Source organism: Sinocyclocheilus grahami, unplaced genomic scaffold, assembly GCF_001515645.1.
Source record: "Sinocyclocheilus grahami isolate Dianchi unplaced genomic scaffold, SAMN03320097.WGS_v1.1 scaffold214.1, whole genome shotgun sequence".
Classification (NCBI taxonomy): domain Eukaryota; kingdom Metazoa; phylum Chordata; class Actinopteri; order Cypriniformes; family Cyprinidae; genus Sinocyclocheilus; species Sinocyclocheilus grahami.
In genome coordinates, this window is record NW_015505393.1 from 582,085 (window position 1) to 599,917 (window position 17,833).

The 17,833-nt window shown below is 37.1% G+C and overlaps 3 protein-coding genes across 4 annotated transcripts in view; 2 read left to right on the top strand and 1 right to left on the bottom strand.

Annotated features, from left to right (window-relative positions):
* pdia5 (protein disulfide isomerase family A, member 5) overlaps nucleotides 1-2,575 on the top strand; it is a 52,765-nt gene extending 50,190 nt beyond the window's left edge. Inside the window, exons 16-17 of the mRNA XM_016286673.1 lie at nucleotides 925-1,059; nucleotides 2,011-2,575. Of these exons, the coding sequence (XP_016142159.1) occupies nucleotides 925-1,059; nucleotides 2,011-2,091 (216 nt within the window). The 3' untranslated portion in view covers nucleotides 2,092-2,575. The remainder of the gene's footprint in view (nucleotides 1-924; nucleotides 1,060-2,010) is intronic.
* A 4,830-nt stretch (nucleotides 2,576-7,405) lies between these two features.
* On the top strand, nucleotides 7,406-13,516 carry sec22a (SEC22 homolog A, vesicle trafficking protein). Of its 2 annotated transcripts, none has more exons than XM_016286717.1 (7): nucleotides 7,406-7,425; nucleotides 8,079-8,271; nucleotides 9,545-9,708; nucleotides 11,321-11,500; nucleotides 11,704-11,822; nucleotides 12,199-12,264; nucleotides 13,159-13,516. In XM_016286717.1, exons 2-7 carry the CDS (start codon nucleotides 8,090-8,092, stop codon nucleotides 13,357-13,359), a joined length of 912 nt encoding a protein of 303 aa, XP_016142203.1. In that variant the 5' UTR covers nucleotides 7,406-7,425; nucleotides 8,079-8,089; the 3' UTR covers nucleotides 13,360-13,516. The 2 variants fall into 2 exon arrangements, with proteins under 2 accessions (XP_016142203.1, XP_016142202.1); XM_016286716.1 differs by having other exon boundaries at nucleotides 7,416-7,551.
* Nucleotides 13,517-15,875: 2,359 nt separating this feature from the next.
* LOC107596066 (adenylate cyclase type 5-like) overlaps nucleotides 15,876-17,833 on the bottom strand; it is a 98,214-nt gene continuing 96,256 nt past the window's right edge. The window contains exon 22 of the mRNA XM_016286674.1: nucleotides 15,876-17,400. Coding sequence (XP_016142160.1) covers nucleotides 17,272-17,400 — 129 coding nt within the window. The 3' untranslated portion in view covers nucleotides 15,876-17,271. The remainder of the gene's footprint in view (nucleotides 17,401-17,833) is intronic.

Genomic DNA, 17,833 nt, shown 5'->3' on the forward strand with positions numbered 1-17,833 from the left:
CCCTGCACACACCCACTCACCATCATGAACCGCAACTGTGGCAACAGTAGAGTCATTCAGGTTCCTGGGCACCACCGTCTCCCAGGACCTGAAGTGGGACACCATTGCTAAAAAGGCCCAGCAGAGGTTGTACTTCCTTCGCCAAACTGAGGAAATTCAACCTGCCACAGGAGCTGCTGAAACGGTTCTACTCAGCCGTCATTGAGTTTGTCCTGTGTTAATCCATAACTGTCTGGTGTGGTTCAGCTACCAAATCAGACATCAAGAAACTACAACGGACAGTCAGGACTGCTGAGAAGATCATTTATTCCCTCCTGGCCAACCTCCAAGATTTTACACCTCCAGAATGTGGAAAAGGGCTAAGAAAATCACATTGGACCCCACACACCCAGCCCACTCTGTCTTTCAGCTGTTGCCCTCTGGTCGGCACTATAGAGCACCGACCACCTGAACTGCCAGGCACAAGAACAGTCTTTTTTCTGCAAGCTATATTCAGCCTAAACAATTAAAACTTTCATAACTATACATTGTCCATTATAACTGACACATTTATATATAGCATCTGAAAATTGTACATTTGTAAACTACATAAACTGTACACTTGTAAATAACATGTCTGTACATTCATTAAAACAATTGTTTTTTTCTCTAGATTTCTACTTCTGTATTATATTGCATTTAAATTTCAGTTTTTCTTATATTAGTGTTATATTTGATCTCTACTGTATAATTTACTATGTATGTCTGCACTATCATGTACGTTTGCACTGTGTCTGTATTTTCTTCTGCACTGGAAGCTCCTGTCACCAAGACATATTCATTGTGCATGTAAACATGACAAAAAACTCTTTCTGAATTCTGAAGTAAGGATATTTAATCTATGACAGTTTCCTGTTAAAATAATTATGCATTACTTCATTTCAGATTGCATATGCTGCAGTGGACTGCACAAAGGGACAAAACCATGAGTTGTGTAAACAGGAGGGAGTTGAGGGCTACCCAACATTCAACTATTACAACTATGGGAAATTCAGCGAGAAATACAACGGGGAAAGAGGGGTAAGTGTTCTTTCATGTGAGAGATTTGTATTTAGATACACATAAAAATTTATGAATGTTACTGCATATGACAGAACATAAAAGTTCAATCTAAGTTGTATAATTTTAGATAAAAGAAAGCACAAGCACACTTTTCAAGCAAAATATTTTATAGGTTTGAAATTATACTGTAAGGATTGGATCATGATTGAGATGATTCTGTTTAAACTGCAGACTTCTGCAGGCTCCATCTAAATTATAGGTGTGTGTGTGTGTGTGTGTGTGTGTATTCTAACCTTTTAATTATTTTGTTAACCATTTTTATTTTATTTTATGGAAGCCCTAGAGAAGTGGTTCTCAACCAGGGGTCCAGGGCCCACTAGGGGGCTTCAGCAAACTTCCAAGGGGCTGCAGGGTAGCTTAAAAGTATTTAAACTAATACATTTTTATTAATATATAAAAAATATTAAAATCATCTCACTCTAATCTGAATTAAAATTCTATGAAATTACTACAGAAAAAAACTAAAATCTTAGCCTTTATTTGGGGGCCTTCAGATATTGTTTTGGACAGTGGGGGGTCTTCGAGCTAAAAAGATTGAGAACAACTGACTTACAGCATCTTGTTGTATCATATCCTGAATCCGAAGTAATTTCACTTGCATATCTAATGTGACTGCACCTTTATTGGAACATGCCCATATTTAATGTGATGAACTACAGTACACCTAGGACAAGTATAAAAAAACAGCAGAGACAGAAAAGGTCTTGCATAATTTATTTGCAAATGCCACCTGCTTTATTTTGTCATGGTTAATCTAATACAATGACATTCATACATTTGGCATGTATTTCATGCATTTATATGCAAGTGTCCCAATGCTTTTTGGGGCCACCGTCGTGAATGTTTTTTTAATATTATGAGGTAAACAGTTTTTCATTTCTCACTGTGTACACTGTCTACCCCCTACAGGAAGCTGGCTTCACTGGTTTCATGAGAAGTCTCAGGGGCCGAGACCAAGAGAAAGTGGGCAAGCGGAAAGAGGAGCTCTAATAGTGTGGGTGTGGTTCCTATAAATGGGAGGAGTCTATCATTGCACTGTGACTTGGGCAGGGACATCCCAGCACTGATGCCACAGACTTGAAACCTCAGCTAAAAAGGCTATTTTTTTATACAGCTATGCCCTTATGTTTGTAATACCAATGTACAACCATCAGACCACTTCAGACTATTTTGCTTTTTGTTTGTCATTTTGACATTTTTTTTCCAAATACTGTGACCTCAGTTACTGAAATCAACACCTAAAATCTATGCAACACTGGACCTTCACTCTCAAGGGTCCCATACGTTTGATGGGTGGTTGGTGTTTAATGGGGAAAACCAATTATCACCAGGATACATTGCCGTGACTCCCATTCCAGTGAGGAGTAATAATGTGTACAATCGATTCTGCAAATATTTTTGTAAAAAGGAAAAAAATGCTGTATGACATAATTGTTTTGGGAGTAAAAAAAGATGGAGAAAGTTGTTGTAGCTGTACTTTGTGGCCTTAAATGTTTGAATAACTGTCATCCAAATATTTTACTATTTTCAAGAAATACAGAACTACGGCCAAAATACAAGAGCAAATTCAAGAACTTGTATTCAAGCAAGTAGTTTTTTTCCTTATGTTTTATTGTCAGTTGTGACGGAATAAAATGACGTAACAAAACTGGAAATGCCAAAAAAGAAAAGGGAAAAATTTTTAGGTTGAAACATTGTTTCCGAATTAATTCTGAAAGTTTAATCCATGAAAATTCCTGCGCCCTTTACATTCCATTGTAAATGAATGTTTCTGCTTATTTTAAAAGTCTAGTCTGGTTATGTGGTTTCTGATTCACATTGCTATTCTAGATTCATAATTGACATTTCAAAATGACATTTCCTCTTCTAAGCATGGGAATGGTACAGTAGGTGATGATGGGAAACACAGATAATGTTTTCATTTATGCGGGAGCAAGATGGTTTGCTTTAAGGCATGTTGAGTGATGCTCATTTAACATGTCTCACTGGTTTAAACTCTCTGCCAAATGTTGGCTCACTTATCTTGTTACCACAACCCTTACCAGTATCTCTGTGGCGACTACACTATTATGTATGTGGAAAACTCCCTGCTCTAGGCAGTATACATATTTAATGGTCTTGTAGCTGAACTTTTGTTGTATAATTCAGAGCACACATGCTTAATAGATATAAGCTTTTATCATACTATATGAAAATGGCCAATTTGTCAGGTTAATGAAGCCAAGAGTGACCACATCTGACCACAAGCCTGTTATTTTGGAGTTGTTCCTTTTTGTTTGTCTTTTTGTAGAGACGATCATGGTAAATATGGGAAGATATGTCGCTACTTTTGAAATGAAGGAGAAAATTAGTCTTCCCCTGCTGTCATTTAGCACCTATGCTGTCATGGTGGTTACAACAGAGTACAACAAATAAATTGCCTGATGAAACTGAGAAAACGAGCACTGCTGTGCTGTTCCTGAGTAATTTCTTATCAAACTTTTCTGTCAGGTGTTTTTGTTTACGGAAGTCTTCCTGGACTAATTCTGTCATGATCTCAAACGAGCCGAGCCCTTTGCCATCAAACTGCACAAGAACCCTTGTAAGAGGCATGCGCTGTTTGCCAGATTAGAAACTCAAGGGATGAGTCACTGTTGGAAGTTTAAATGGCTGCCCATGGAGAAACACCTGCTGGTGAAATGCAAGTTGTCAAGTGCAATATGTGACTGTTTAATGGTTTGGAGAGAAGGATGGCTCCATCAAAATTACATGGAGGAAGCTTACTGAGGGAGCAGGCAACTACTTTTGCCTGGATGCACCCCTACATGTCAGAACCAGGGGTGAAAGGAGGACAAGAAAATGCCAACATGAATGGAAGTTAAGAAATAGAAGATAAATACACATTATGCTGTGTAAAGCATACAGAGTACATATACTTTCTCTGTATAATTTGGTGATGCCAAAAGTTAATAAAGTGTATCCAATCTCACTGACCTTAAACATCCAGCATCTCACTGACCTTAAACATCCAGACATGGCCCATCAAACACCTTTCACCAGGAAATAGTTTGCCAGTCCATACTGAATGCATAATAATTTCTATCTGTCAAATATAAGCACACAGCAACAAAGCTGGTATTCAGGAAGAGAAGAACCAGTTCAAAATCCACCTGAAAAACGGAATAAGCTGATAATAAAAATACAATGCATTGATTACGCAATTTTAATCATTAAATTAGAATTATACTACATTTAATATATTATGATAACTACACATGTTACTGAGGCTGTATTGGATTAACAGTGGCAGAGCACGCCAGATTCAAGAAACAAATGAATGTGTGGAACCAAGCAATTATTATTCAGAATTGCTTGGTTCCATTCGAGCAAAGTAAGTTAACTGTTGTTGTTTGTTTTCTTCCCAATACAGATGAACTTACATTTTACTTACAATAATAGTGTGACTACTTTGTTAATGTTTGCTCCGCCAACGAAAATCCAAACGAAGATCCAGCGAATCGACCGCTCACGTACGTCTCCTGCGTATTTCCTGATATTTGCTTCCTAAAAGAATCGTGTTTGAAAGAATCGGTTGAGTGAATGATTCAAAGCTCACTCATAAATAACATCATGAATAATTAAACGAATAGATTCAATGAATGGCTGTGTTCGAAATACCATACTATCATACTACTCTTACTATTTCTGCAGTATCCAGTATGTATGCTGTGCGTAGTATGCACTGCTGTGTATCTAAAAACAGTATCTTTAGTAGGACATAAATTGTACTTTAATCTCTACAGCATGTTTCCGATCGTCAAATGACGTCACCTTTATCTTTATAACGCTTTATACAGTACAGATTCTTTCAAAGATATTAAATTATAATTATATTGCAGCAATATAATATATAAATTAAAATATTTCAATTATGCAAACAGAATTCAATTCCACTGTCAAGCAGCTCTAAAAAGAAATGGAGTGTATTACTCTAAGGACAAATAGACCAGTTTGTTGGCAGAGGCTATTTACATTAACTCCGCCCACCAATGCCTGGCTGTGATTAACAGCACTGCAAAATACACTTGCATTTTTCCGAAGTATCAATGGCGCAGCTAGTAAAATGTGAGCTGTTTGCTTTTGACGCAGTCGACCCGAGTTCAAGCCTGGCTTTTGTCAAACTCATGCTTCTCCTTTTCCCATCACATACCAGATCAGAAAGAAATTTATTTTCAATAAAAATTAAGTCAATATCTGAAAAATGGAAATAAAATTCCTCAATAATACAGTGTTGTGTATGCTTTAGGTAGGTTTTTGTCCCAATAAAGTGGCATTCATCTAATACAATTTATATATACAGTATATGATCATTTACACTCAATATGTTATTGTATACTGTTTTATAATGTACTACAGTATTGAGGTATAAAAAGTCAATGGCATAAATACACCCCCATTATCTTTACTGGAGCAATAAAGATTCATCCTCGCTCTGACAGCAATAATCAAAATGATGTGCACCACTTGCCAAGAAATCCATACAAACTCATTCTCCCCTTGTTTCACAGATGTGGCAGTAAAAGTAAACAAATAAATAAATAAATTAAAATAAAAAGCATAGGCTATATTTTCTCAGCAGCAACAGCAGCAGAATAAGAAAATGACATTTTTGCACTTTAATTGGGTTTTTATGAAAAAAAGACACATAAGGCTGTGAGTTTAGCATTGCTCGAAATCCATAATAATTCTGCTGTTGTTTTTAATTATCCATAAAATTGATATTACTACCGCATCAGGTTAATCTTCCATATGTTGCTGCAGTATTTTCAGCCTACTCTACCACACCACATCCTGTCATTATGAATGACAACATCTTCACTTGTCACCCTGACACTCCTGCACTAAATACAGCTTTAGACTGCCAGCTATTCATCACGCTGTCCATGTAGAGAGAATCAATCTTCAATGCATGGCTCACACTGCATGCTGTGAAGTGGATGTTTCCAGGAGGTCACTTTAAGCTGAAGAGCTCTCGGTTTCATCCTTGAATGATGAATGTCGAATTTGAACGATTCACATCAAAAAAGATCATGGGTTTGTCAGAAAACACTACAAAAAAGGCTGCTTTTGAGCTTAATGAGCTTTTTTTTAAAAAGGATGTTTAAACTCAAAGCAGAGGCTGAAAAACTGAGATGTGCATATGATGTGGCAGTCACATAACATGAAATATTACAGGATAAGATGCCCGCATGACCATGATCAATTCAAAATTGTTTTTTTTGATGGTGTGTCTGAGTCATCTAAACATCAACATTTGTGATGTGATTTATTCCATCTGACTGTATTCATCTGTTTTTTGTCACTGAATGAAATTGATTAGCTTACGTATTTATATTACATTTTTATTATTATTATGTTTTATTTTAAAATGGAAACGTAAAGTTAAACACTTCGAGTAAGATGACTCCCTCACAAATAGTAACTAAATATGAATTTACAGTCATCATCATAACTGCATAATGAGAAAAAAGAGCAAGTCTCCCCCCACCCATCCTCACCACATTCTATAGGGGCACCATTGAGAGCATGCTGATCAGCTGCATCACTGTCTGGTATGGGAATTGTAGTGCAGCAGACCGCAAGACCCTCCAGCGGACAGTGAACACAGCTGCAAAGATCATCGGTGCCCCTCTCCCCTCCATCCTGGACATTTTCCTTACACGATGCTCCAGCAAAGCCAGCAGTATCGTGAAGGACCCCACCCATCCCTTCCAGCTCTTCCAGCTCCTACCATCAGGAAGACGGTACCGGAGCATCAGAGCCCGCTCCAGACTGCTCAACAGCTTTTTCCCCCAGGCTGTGAGAGCCCTGAACTCAAATCACCCCGCCCTATGAAGGACCCCACCCATCCCTTCCAGCTCTTCCAGCTCCTACCATCAGGAAGAAGGTACCGGAGCATCAGAGCCCGCTCCGCCAGACTGCTCAACAGCTTTTTCCCCCAGGCTGTGAGAGCCCTGAACTCAAATCACCCCGCCCTCCTCTGAAACCCCCATACACACATATATATCACATCTTAATTTAGCACGTTTTGTAATTAATATAATGTAGGCTGTGTATTTTAAGAAGTATTATTTTATAAGATCTTAGTGTCACATCCAGTTTCCCAAGACAAATAAATGATTTACAGTCTGACTGGTTTGCTGAAGTTCACAAGTGACCCATAATGCTATTGCATCCAGCTACGTCACACAGACTCACACGCACAGCCGAATTTTGCCGAACAAAGCCGAAGCTAAGCCGAACTACGACGAAGATGAGACGAAATTGGCCGAACCTGAATCAAACGTGAGAGCGGCAGCATCTGCTATGAAATCTGCAGGAAGAGCTCAGCGATCACGATAGTATATTAGCAACATATCTCAAAAAGGATTATAATGTCTTAATATATTTTAAAACGGCTTGTGTCTGTAGGTATGTACAGCTAACAGTGACAATGCATGCAGTAAGAGTCGTTTAATTTCATGTTGCTAACAGTCTTGCTATGGTAGCAGTGCCATCTACTCCACATCACTGCGTATAACGTTAATTGCAAAGTGTATTTTTAATGATTTGCTTTCAGTTAAAGTCTTATAAGCCTGTATAATTAGATGTGTGCTTTTGTAACTAGTGCATAGGACTGTCGGCAGATGTGATCTGATGACAAGCTATCAGCAAGCATGCTAATGTTGTTATTAGCCTAGCACAGTGTGCCGCAGATTTCATGAGTCTGCACAGAGTTGAAAATAATAGAATTTATATGAGACTCTAGACTTTATATATCGTGCTTATTTCCTGTTATTTTAGTTTCTACTTATATTCTACTTTGTCAGCAGAAAACAGATAGTGGGGGGGATGGAGTATTATATGCACTGAATGATGGTTTTCTTTTTCTTTTTTATATATCTATTTAAGTGTATATTTAATTTAAAAAAATATGAGATTTTCTCTCATTCTTCCAGGTGTCTGTAAGATGTCTGTGGTGCTGTTTGCCTCTGTGGTGAGAGTGAGGGACGGTCTACCACTCTCGGCCTCCACAGACTATGAACAGGATAAAGGATTTCAGGAGACTAAGAAACATCTCAAGGGTCTGTCCAAAAAACTCAGCCAGTTTCCTGATCGCTGCTTACTCAGATCTGGCCTTTACAACATTAAGTGAGTTATTAATGCAATGGTGTTAAACCAACTGTGGTGTTTGCAGTGTATTACACTGGAAATGCATTTGTACTTAAAGGGATTTTTGTCATTTTTTAATATGACATTGTGTCTACTGTCTGTAAGTTCCTTGCAATGTAGAATTTTTATTTGAAACATGTCATTACTGAGCTAATACAATCCTACACATTTAGAACCATGTTTTTTTTGCAGCTCGCCTTTACTAACTCTCTAAATCTCTATGCACACCTACTGCCTAAAATTTCTGCCAAAATCTCAGTGCTACGCAAGCTTCCGGTATAGTTATCTACCATAGCAAACTGTGGCAAAAGCAAACACTTTGTTATATTTCTAATGACTGTCGATCAGAACTAATTCTTATTATATTCAGGGCACATGGGGAAGCAATCATGCACGGATCGTCCATTTCAATTCAATTTGGTGTGAAAGCAATTTGATAAATTTGCGGCCAAAGAAAATGTTCACTCAAAAATGTACATTCTGTCATCATTTACTCACCTTCATGTTGTCGTTTTCCATGCAGTGCAATCATACAGTATAGTGACTGTGGGCTGTCAAGCTCCAAAAATAATTTAAAAACACAGTAAACAGTATACATCTATTTTGGAGTTTGACAGATTGTATGGTAGCTGTAACATTCTTCAGAATATCTCATTTTGTGTTCTGTGAAAGGGAAAAAAAGTCAGACAGAATTGGAACGACTGAATATAATGACTAAATAATGACAGATTTTAAATTTTTGGGTGACCGTCCCTTTAATTAAAGCAACCCAGCAAAAACAAATGACACAGTGGCGTGGACTGCTCTGACTGTCAACTGTTTTAAAGTTCCCCTTCAGCAAGGTCTAATTCAGACGCGTTACACTGAGGGACCCTGGGGTGACCATTTCATAGTCTGGCTGCTGTTCATTACTTCAAATTTCATAAGCAAGCTCTGGAGTGATTCAATGGATCGTTTCATCTCTCCAAAGAGACGATAACACGGACAAAGTTTCTTTCCTGAGGCGAGTCACTAAACTGTCCTCAAAGGGAAAACAGAGTGTTCAAAGATAACTCTGTGAACATACAGATTCAGAACAGGTGTAAAGGCTGATTTTTAAGCAGTACGGTTGTTTGGATTTTCAGGTCTTTAAAGTGGACTTCAATTGTCCATTCAATAACCTTTCCCACCCTAGCTGTGGCAGATGTCCTGTAAATTTTATTTAAATAAAATTGAGGATGATGTAAACTATTACATGTCTTGCTTTTCATAGTTTCACAAGCTCTCTTGGAGTCGGGTACTTGATGGTTTGCACAGAAAACTATCCCAATGTCCTGGCCTTCAGCTTCCTGGACGAGCTTCAGAGAGAGTTCATTGTCACGTATGACACCAAGCGGATCAACGGCGCTTTGAGGCCCTTCTCTTTCATTGAGTTTGGTGAGTTTCTAGAGGGCGTTGGGATGGGTTTCTGACAGAAATCTCTTTGTGCCGAAGGAGACTATATTTAAATATATTTTAATATCATTTAATTTATTTAATTTTTTTTTATTTACACCACTGTTCAAAAGTTTGGGGTCAGTAAGATGTTTTTGAAAGAAGAGTCTTATGCGCACCAAAGCTGCATTTTAATTAATCAAAAATACAGTAAAAACAGTAATATTGTAAAATATGATTACAATTTAAAATAACTTTTTCTGTGAAAGTTTTCTGTGCTTATATGTTTTCAAATGTAATTTATTCCTCAAAGTGGAAAAAGCTGAATTTCCAGCATCATTACTCCAGTCTTCAGTGTCACATGATCCTTCAGAAATCATTCTAATGTGATGATGTGGTGCTCAAAACACATTTCTTATTATCAATGTTGATAACAGTTGTGCTGCTTAATAATTTTGTAGAAACTGTGATACTTTTTTTCAGGATTTAGGATTTTCAGGACTGATGAATAGAAAGTTCATAAGAACAGCTTTTAATGAAAAAACAAATCTTCTGCAACATTAGAAATGTCTTTACTATCACTTTTGATACATTTAATTCATCCTGGCTGAATAAAATATTAATTTCTTTAAAAAACAAACAAAAATGGTAATACTTTAGATTAGGGAACATTTCTTCACAATTAACTAAGAGTTGTTCCTTAATAAACTCCTACTAATTTGCTTCTTATTAATAGTTAGTAAGGTAGTTGTTAAGTTTAGGTATGGGGTAGGATTTAAGGGCTCTAAAATATGGTCGTGCAGAGTAAGGTATTAATATGTGCTTTATATGTTCTAATAAACAGTCAGTATGCAGTAAATATCATTTATTACTCAAAATGTCAACTCAAACATGATCTTCACCTACATGATACCTTATGAACAACCAACAAGCCAGTAATGATACTGATTTAAGTTTCATGAACCTTAAGTACACAAAACGTGCTTCATTTCAAGACGGACATCACTGAAAGTAGTAAGAACTTGCAGTTCAGTGAGTGACTGAGTCAGATGTTGATTCATTAATCATTCTGGACTGCATTTGCCAAAAGCGTAGTAAGCCTAGGTAGATTGTAGAAACCCTTGGCAGCAATTGTCTCTACGATCTGCTTAGACTAATGGATGGCTGATGGATTTGTCATGCTTATTCAAACCGATAACTTCTGAGTTTGCGATTATTATTATTCAGAATTAAAAGAATCTGCCAATAAGAATCCGGACAACTCAGTAGAAATACCTTTTTATCTTATTATCGCATTCAATTCAGACTTTTATATTCTGAACTGAAAAATATTTGAAATAATTAGTTCTGCCTAAATTAGTTCTACATGGGCAGTTTTGCCAACCTTGAGCATTAGTTGAGTCTCTGAAGAGCATTAATTGAATGGTGAGTAAATTGAGTAAACATTAACGGAGTTGCATCTAATGTGGAACATTTAAATGCAGTCACTTATGAGGCTCCATTTTGGCTAGGAATCTTTGGGATTTATCTAAATAAAAATAATGTGATTTGTAACATATAGACCATGTTGTGCCTGAAGCATTAATTTACTGTGCCGTTTCTATGGTTTTGACAGATAACTTCATTCGGAAAACCAAGCAACGTTACAACAGCCCACGTTCCCTCTCGACCAAGATTAATCTGGCCGACATGCAGACTGAGATCAAGCTCCGGCCTCCTTATCAGCTGTCCGCGGAGGACATTGGATCAATCAACGGCTTCTCACAACACAAGCAGTCTAAATATAAAGGCATAGGTAGGGAACATGCTGTGAACACAATATGTATACTTTTGTTCTCACAAAGCAGAGCATTTTGAAAGACCACGAGCACATATGTACTCAGAACAGCCTAGCATAATGGTAGACGTTTTGCACGGCGGGTTTCCTTCCGCAAATCTTAAAATCGAGTTATTTTGCTACTGTTTGACACAGAATCTGTGCTTGATTTATTCCTGCAGCCCCTAATCAAATGATGGAGGCCGTCACCCTGTCGGGTATCGTTGCCTGCGTCCTAAGTGTCCTGTGCGGCTCTCTTAATTTGCTGCGGGGAGTCCACGCAATAGAAAGCGTATTGCAGGTAACTTAAATCATGCACTAATAGTAATGCTGGCACTTTATTTTGGGCTTTGTTTCTTTTATTGATTAAAATGTTGGACTAAACATTACTTTTAAATGTGTAAGTGCCATTGTAATATAATAAATCATAACTAATGGATAGTAACAGTTCTCTTGAATAATTTGTCAGACTTAGTTTGCACTTGGGTGTAATGTGACTTTCCTCTTCCATAAACAGAAGAGTTTTGCTTCGCTTTGTACATTGCCCTGATAAGTGAGCACTCGAGTCTTGGCTCTAAGTAATTCATCCTCTGTTTTAGCACATGGCTTCCTGTTGTAATTTGCTCACTCTTTTAACACAGCACCCTGTCTTTCCTCTTTTTCTGCTCCATCTGCAGAACGAGGATGAAGACTTTAATTACGTAATTGCTTTTTTCCTCGGAACCGCGGCCTGTTTGTATCAGGTAAGTGACAGCAGTCAGACCGTGAGTTACTGTCGGCCTGCCAGGCTTCATTTCCTCTGCCCTCTGTCTCTGTCTGACCAACCAATGCTAATATATCACACTTTTCCTCACTGTCATGTCAAAGCACAATCTGGAAAATTGGAGAAACATTGCGTTGTTTTGCAAACAAAAGCAGCTAGTATTGTAGATACTTAATACTTAAACATCCTCATAACAAAATACATTTACAAAAATTGATATTAATATATTAACTTGTTTTCAGAAAAGACACTACTGTTCAAAAGTTTGGGGCCAGTCATTTATTTTTTTTTTTTAAGAAATGGATACTTTTTTTCAGTAAGGATGCATAAAATTGATCAAAAGTATGATATGAAAGTATTATGTTTTGAAAGACTTCTATTTCAAATAAGTGTTGTTTTTTCAAACATTCTAAGAATCATGAAAAAATATCACCGTTTTCAAAAAGTATTAATCAGTACAAATGATTAATACTTTTCAACATTGATGATAGTAAGAAGTGCTTCTTGAGAAGCAGATCAGCATATTAGAATGATTTCTGAAGGATCACGTGACACTGAAGACTTCTAAAAATTCAGCTTAGTCATCACAGGAGTGAATTACATTTTAAAATATATTCAAATAATGCTTTTTTTTTTTAAATTGTAATAATATTTCAAAATATGGTTAATGTATTTTTCACCAAATAAATGCAGACTTTGTGAGTGTAAGAGATTTCTTTAAAAAAATAAATAAATCATACCAACCCCAAACTTTTGAATAGTAGGGCATAAACCGTACTGCATTCTATTAGATTTATTCTTAAAACAAAGCTTGTACTGAATTTTCTTCTTCCTGCTTAAAAACCTTTCCTCTTGTTTCTGTTTCTATATGTAGTGTTACTTGTTCGCCCACTTCTCAGTTTGGAGGAACATCAAGTCATTCCTGGCCTTTGCTATGATCTGTCTATGTAACATGTATCTGTATGAACTCCGTAACATGTGGCAGATCCTCTTTCACGTGACGGTGGGAGCATTCATCACTCTGCAGATCCACCTGAGACGACCGCAGGGCAAATCACCTGACTACAATGTTTGACCCTCTTGAACTCTTTCAAGACTGCGTACCGTAGCCCAATATGGCAACCCCAACCTGTTCCCACCCCATCTGGGGACAAAAGAACTATGGATTGTGAAGCAGGTTTTCCAAATGATTTTGATATTGTTTAAGAAACTGCTGTTTCACATCCAGTTGAGGGCACTTTCTTTGTAATTGTGAAATTTGTTTCTACATCATTTTTTTTACAGACACTTTTTACTTCAGTTTCTTTCATGTACGAAAATGTTTGAATGTGTCACTGAAGTCAAGTGTGGGAAGGAGCTTGTTATTCTCAAATCCTAAGAGCTGCAGTTATGATGATGATGATGATTGTGGTTATTAGAGGAAGTTATTTGGCTTATAGAAGCGTGACTAATGAAAGAAATGTTCCAGGTGATGCAGTGAATGCTTTTGTGTATGCAAAAATTACAGCCTATTTAGGCGCATTTGTACTTAGTGAGGGGGAAAAGTCTGTACATTTCTGACGTCTGTGTAATTGATGTTATTTTTTCCAGCTTATGTTCACTCCTGATCTAATTTTATAGTTGCATAGCACACTACTGTGTGTGGAAGCCTTGAATCACAAAGTGGGGACAAAGGAGGTGAAAAAACACATTTGAGTCCATTTCACTTTTTTGCTGTATTTTTCCAGATTTTTCTCCATTAAAAAAAATAGTACAGCCTAGTTAGGGTTGGTATATTTGCAGAAGAAAAAATAGAGAAAAATCAAATAATTTGAAGATCATAGAGGAAAAAGTTATGGGGAAAATGGACAAAAAGTACTTAAAAAAATAAATGAACAAAAATCGCCATGTAATTTTCCTCCTTTGTGGTTCAAGGACTCCAGAACTGCATCATAAGTGTAAGAAATGGTTTGAGTTTTTCTTTCTTTGATTTTTATGACATTGTGCTTCGCCTCAGGTCTTTCTAACCTTTTGACTGCTGGATCAAACCCAAACTGAGACCGTTTTAATGTCAGTGAAATGCCATTCTCACGCCCAGCACAATGGCCTTTCTTTAATGCTTCATAAAACAGCTTTGCTCAGACAAACTGACCGGATCGGACGCATGCAGAGACCAAATTCAAGTACAGCCAAACGAGGGTAGTTCATGGGCACATTCTTAAGATAAAAAAGGTCAGGTTTGCCAGTGGGGAAAGCGTACTAAAATTATGTGAATTATAACATGCCTGAGTGACCAAACAGCCGCTCTGTGGGGTTTCCCGTTCTTTCTTCTATTTCTTGACACATTTTGTTTATGGAAGTCCTAAAAAGAGCTCAGTTTTAAGATTCGATAAAAAGGTTTTAATTAATAACTTGTCCGCACATCGAGAGCTGTACAAGTTTTCATACAGAAACACTGGAGGCAAGTATTACTAGAGTCGCAAAATGAAAGCGCACTGCTGCCACTTTCTGGATATTTAATGCAACATCCCAAATTTATACACACGTGTGTGTGTTTATTTATTTGTATGTTTGTTTGTCAAAACACAGCAATGTAATAAAATGTCATAAAATAGATTTGCATTTCCTGAAGGAAATACCGGTATTTGAAAGGCACTTCACCTTTGGCATAACAACCGTCTAGATGTCCAGCTGTCCACCACACAATCATCTGAAATGTAAATACGGAAAAGGCCAATCACAATACAGTATGCAAACGACCAATGCCGATTCGATATGCAAATATTATTAGAACGACATCAATGTCTGTTACATGGATGGCCGCTCAAAAATGACAATTCTGTCTTACATTAAAGGGGTCACATGATGCGATTTCAAGTTTTCTTTTCTCTTTGGAGTGTTACAAGCTGATTGTGCATAGATAAGATCCCTGAAGTTGCAAAGACTAAAGTCTCAAAACCAAAGAGATATTCTTTATCAAAGTTAAGACTCTGCCACGCCCCCCTAAAACGACTCGTTCTAACACGCCCCCACATATCTACCTCACTATGGGGAATATTTGCATAATGCGGCCCAAATGTTCATGCAAAGAAAGAAGGCGTGGTTTCAGTAACCACAGTTAGTGTTGAAGCAGCCATGTCAGAGAGACACTGTGTGTTTGATCTTTAAAAAAGCATCATATGACCCCTTTAATCTCACCTTCAATTTACACACAAGTCTGGCTATTTTATGGTGCTTTATTTGTCCCTTTTGAGCTCGACAGCCTCAGTCCATTTTAATTGCATGGAACTAACAATTTAATTTCCACAGAGAAAATAAACAGATAATACTGAAAATGACACGAGGGCGACTAAATGACAGAATTGTAATTTTTGAGAGAATGTCTTCAGGTATAATTACCAAAAGCACCTACAAAACCAATTAAATTGCCAAATACTGTGGAGAAGAGCACAACAAGTGCAATTTCAAAACAGTACTGTTTTGTAGCCACTGTAATAATCATAACTACATGATTTCAGAATGAGTTTAACATTATAATAGTTTATTTTTATATATATATATATATATATATATATATATATATATATATATATATATATATATATATATGTCAGTGTGTGTGTGTTTATAGACAGCATTCTAATATATTAATGTATAAAATATATCATCTAAAATAGCTTTGACAGTTTGGCTTTTGGAGTCAAAATATAAAATGTTAAAAATACAAAAACAGCCATATTTGACCGTTCTCCTCTGTCCTTAAAAGTGTCTTCGGTGTATACAAGTGTCTGTAGTTTTGTGAATTTAAATTTGTGTTTGGAACAGTAAGTCACATGCCCTGTTTATGCCGCCAGCAACTTGCATGTCACCATCCGCTGTACTAGTTGGTTGCTTGTTCAATCTCATTTTTTATTTTAAACAAACCAATTTACGCTTCTAAAATAAACATTCTGGAAGGGAACGTGTTGTATACAAGTTGTAACAGTGCATTATGCATCATATTAAAGATGAACGAGAATCAGTGCGTGCTCTTTGTCAATGTGGGCGGCCATTTATTCGTCTCGAAAGCATAAACGCTAGGCTATTTGGGTCCACATACACTTAATTGTCATATGCATCGTTTTTTAAATACTGTCCCCGCACATGGTTAAAGACATAAATTGCTGGCTGCAAGGACAAAATTTAGTCAAAGCAATTCTCGACTACAGTATCTGACTGAAGACAGATTGACATGCTCCATCAGATCAGTCTAAATTGGTTGCATTGTTGGACCTGGGCAAATCCCAAACTTGAAAATGAATGACTTTGGGTCCTTTCAAGTTAATTCTCAACTCTAGATCATTCAGAGGTAACACTGTCTATGCTAGCTCCTTTACCAGTAACAACCACAGTCGCTGCGGCAAAGTTCGGGAAACCATAAAGTGTTTGTAGAGCTGCTGTGCTCACTATGGCCTTCTACCATAAATTAGCTCATTGTGATATCTCTATCTACTGTGATATCACCTAGACAGTGTTGAACCCAACAGGACCATATGAACAGAACTCTTTACATACACTGATGAATCATATACACATAAAACATGTGTTTTACAGGTATATTGGCTTCAGTGTTTTCATGCAGTTTTGTTTTGAAGCAACCGGGACCAGTCGGTGGAGTAAGATCGCAGTCCCGCCACACCTGAGAGAGCCAAAGCCAGGTGCAGAGAATGCAGTTCATCTGTCCTCTCTTGCCAATATAAGACTGGGAGAACTGCTTTGTATGCCTTGAGATTCCTTTGTTTCTTTGGATGAACCATCTTTCTGAGCTGTTCCATGCCTTAAATAAAGGGGGCAAAGCCCTCCATTAAGTGTACAAAGAGGCCACTCTAAGACTGGCTGAGGGCTGTTTCTGAACAAATCCTATTGTGATTGGTCCAGGAGGATGTCCTTCAACAGCCTGGCAGGCACGGCCCACAGCGCCTCCTCTCCATGTCATCTCAAAAATGTTCTGAATATCAGACGTTGAGTGTTAACTGCTGTTAGGTCCTCCATTTAGGAAATAGGTTGTCATTTCTCCTTTGCCCTTGACTTTCACAACGCCTCTGCACTCCAGTGTGTAGTTATAGGAGCTGAGAACCTGGTAGAGGTCTGTTGTGACCTGATACAGAGAGAAATTAAGAGCACATGAGTATTTATTAAGGACCAAAGAGTTTGTAAAGCAGAATCGACAGATTTACTGATCTTAACTTGAGACCACTAGTGAAAATGCTTGTGTTCTGCATTTTTTTTAAAATTAATAATAATAAAACAAATAATTAAATTAAAATGATGAAAAATTATTTACAAATTACCTTTTTTTAATTAATATTGTATATTTATTTCAAATTACATTATGCCGCTCTGCATTGCATTTTCTGAATGAAATCCAATGCTTGTTTCTTACTAATTTTGAGGTGCTGATTCCAAAAATTGTGCCTCTTTTGCTCTAGCACATCACACTTTCTCACAAAATATGTGAAAAAAATAAATAAATAAAATAAATATATATATATATATATATATATATATATATATATATATATATACACACA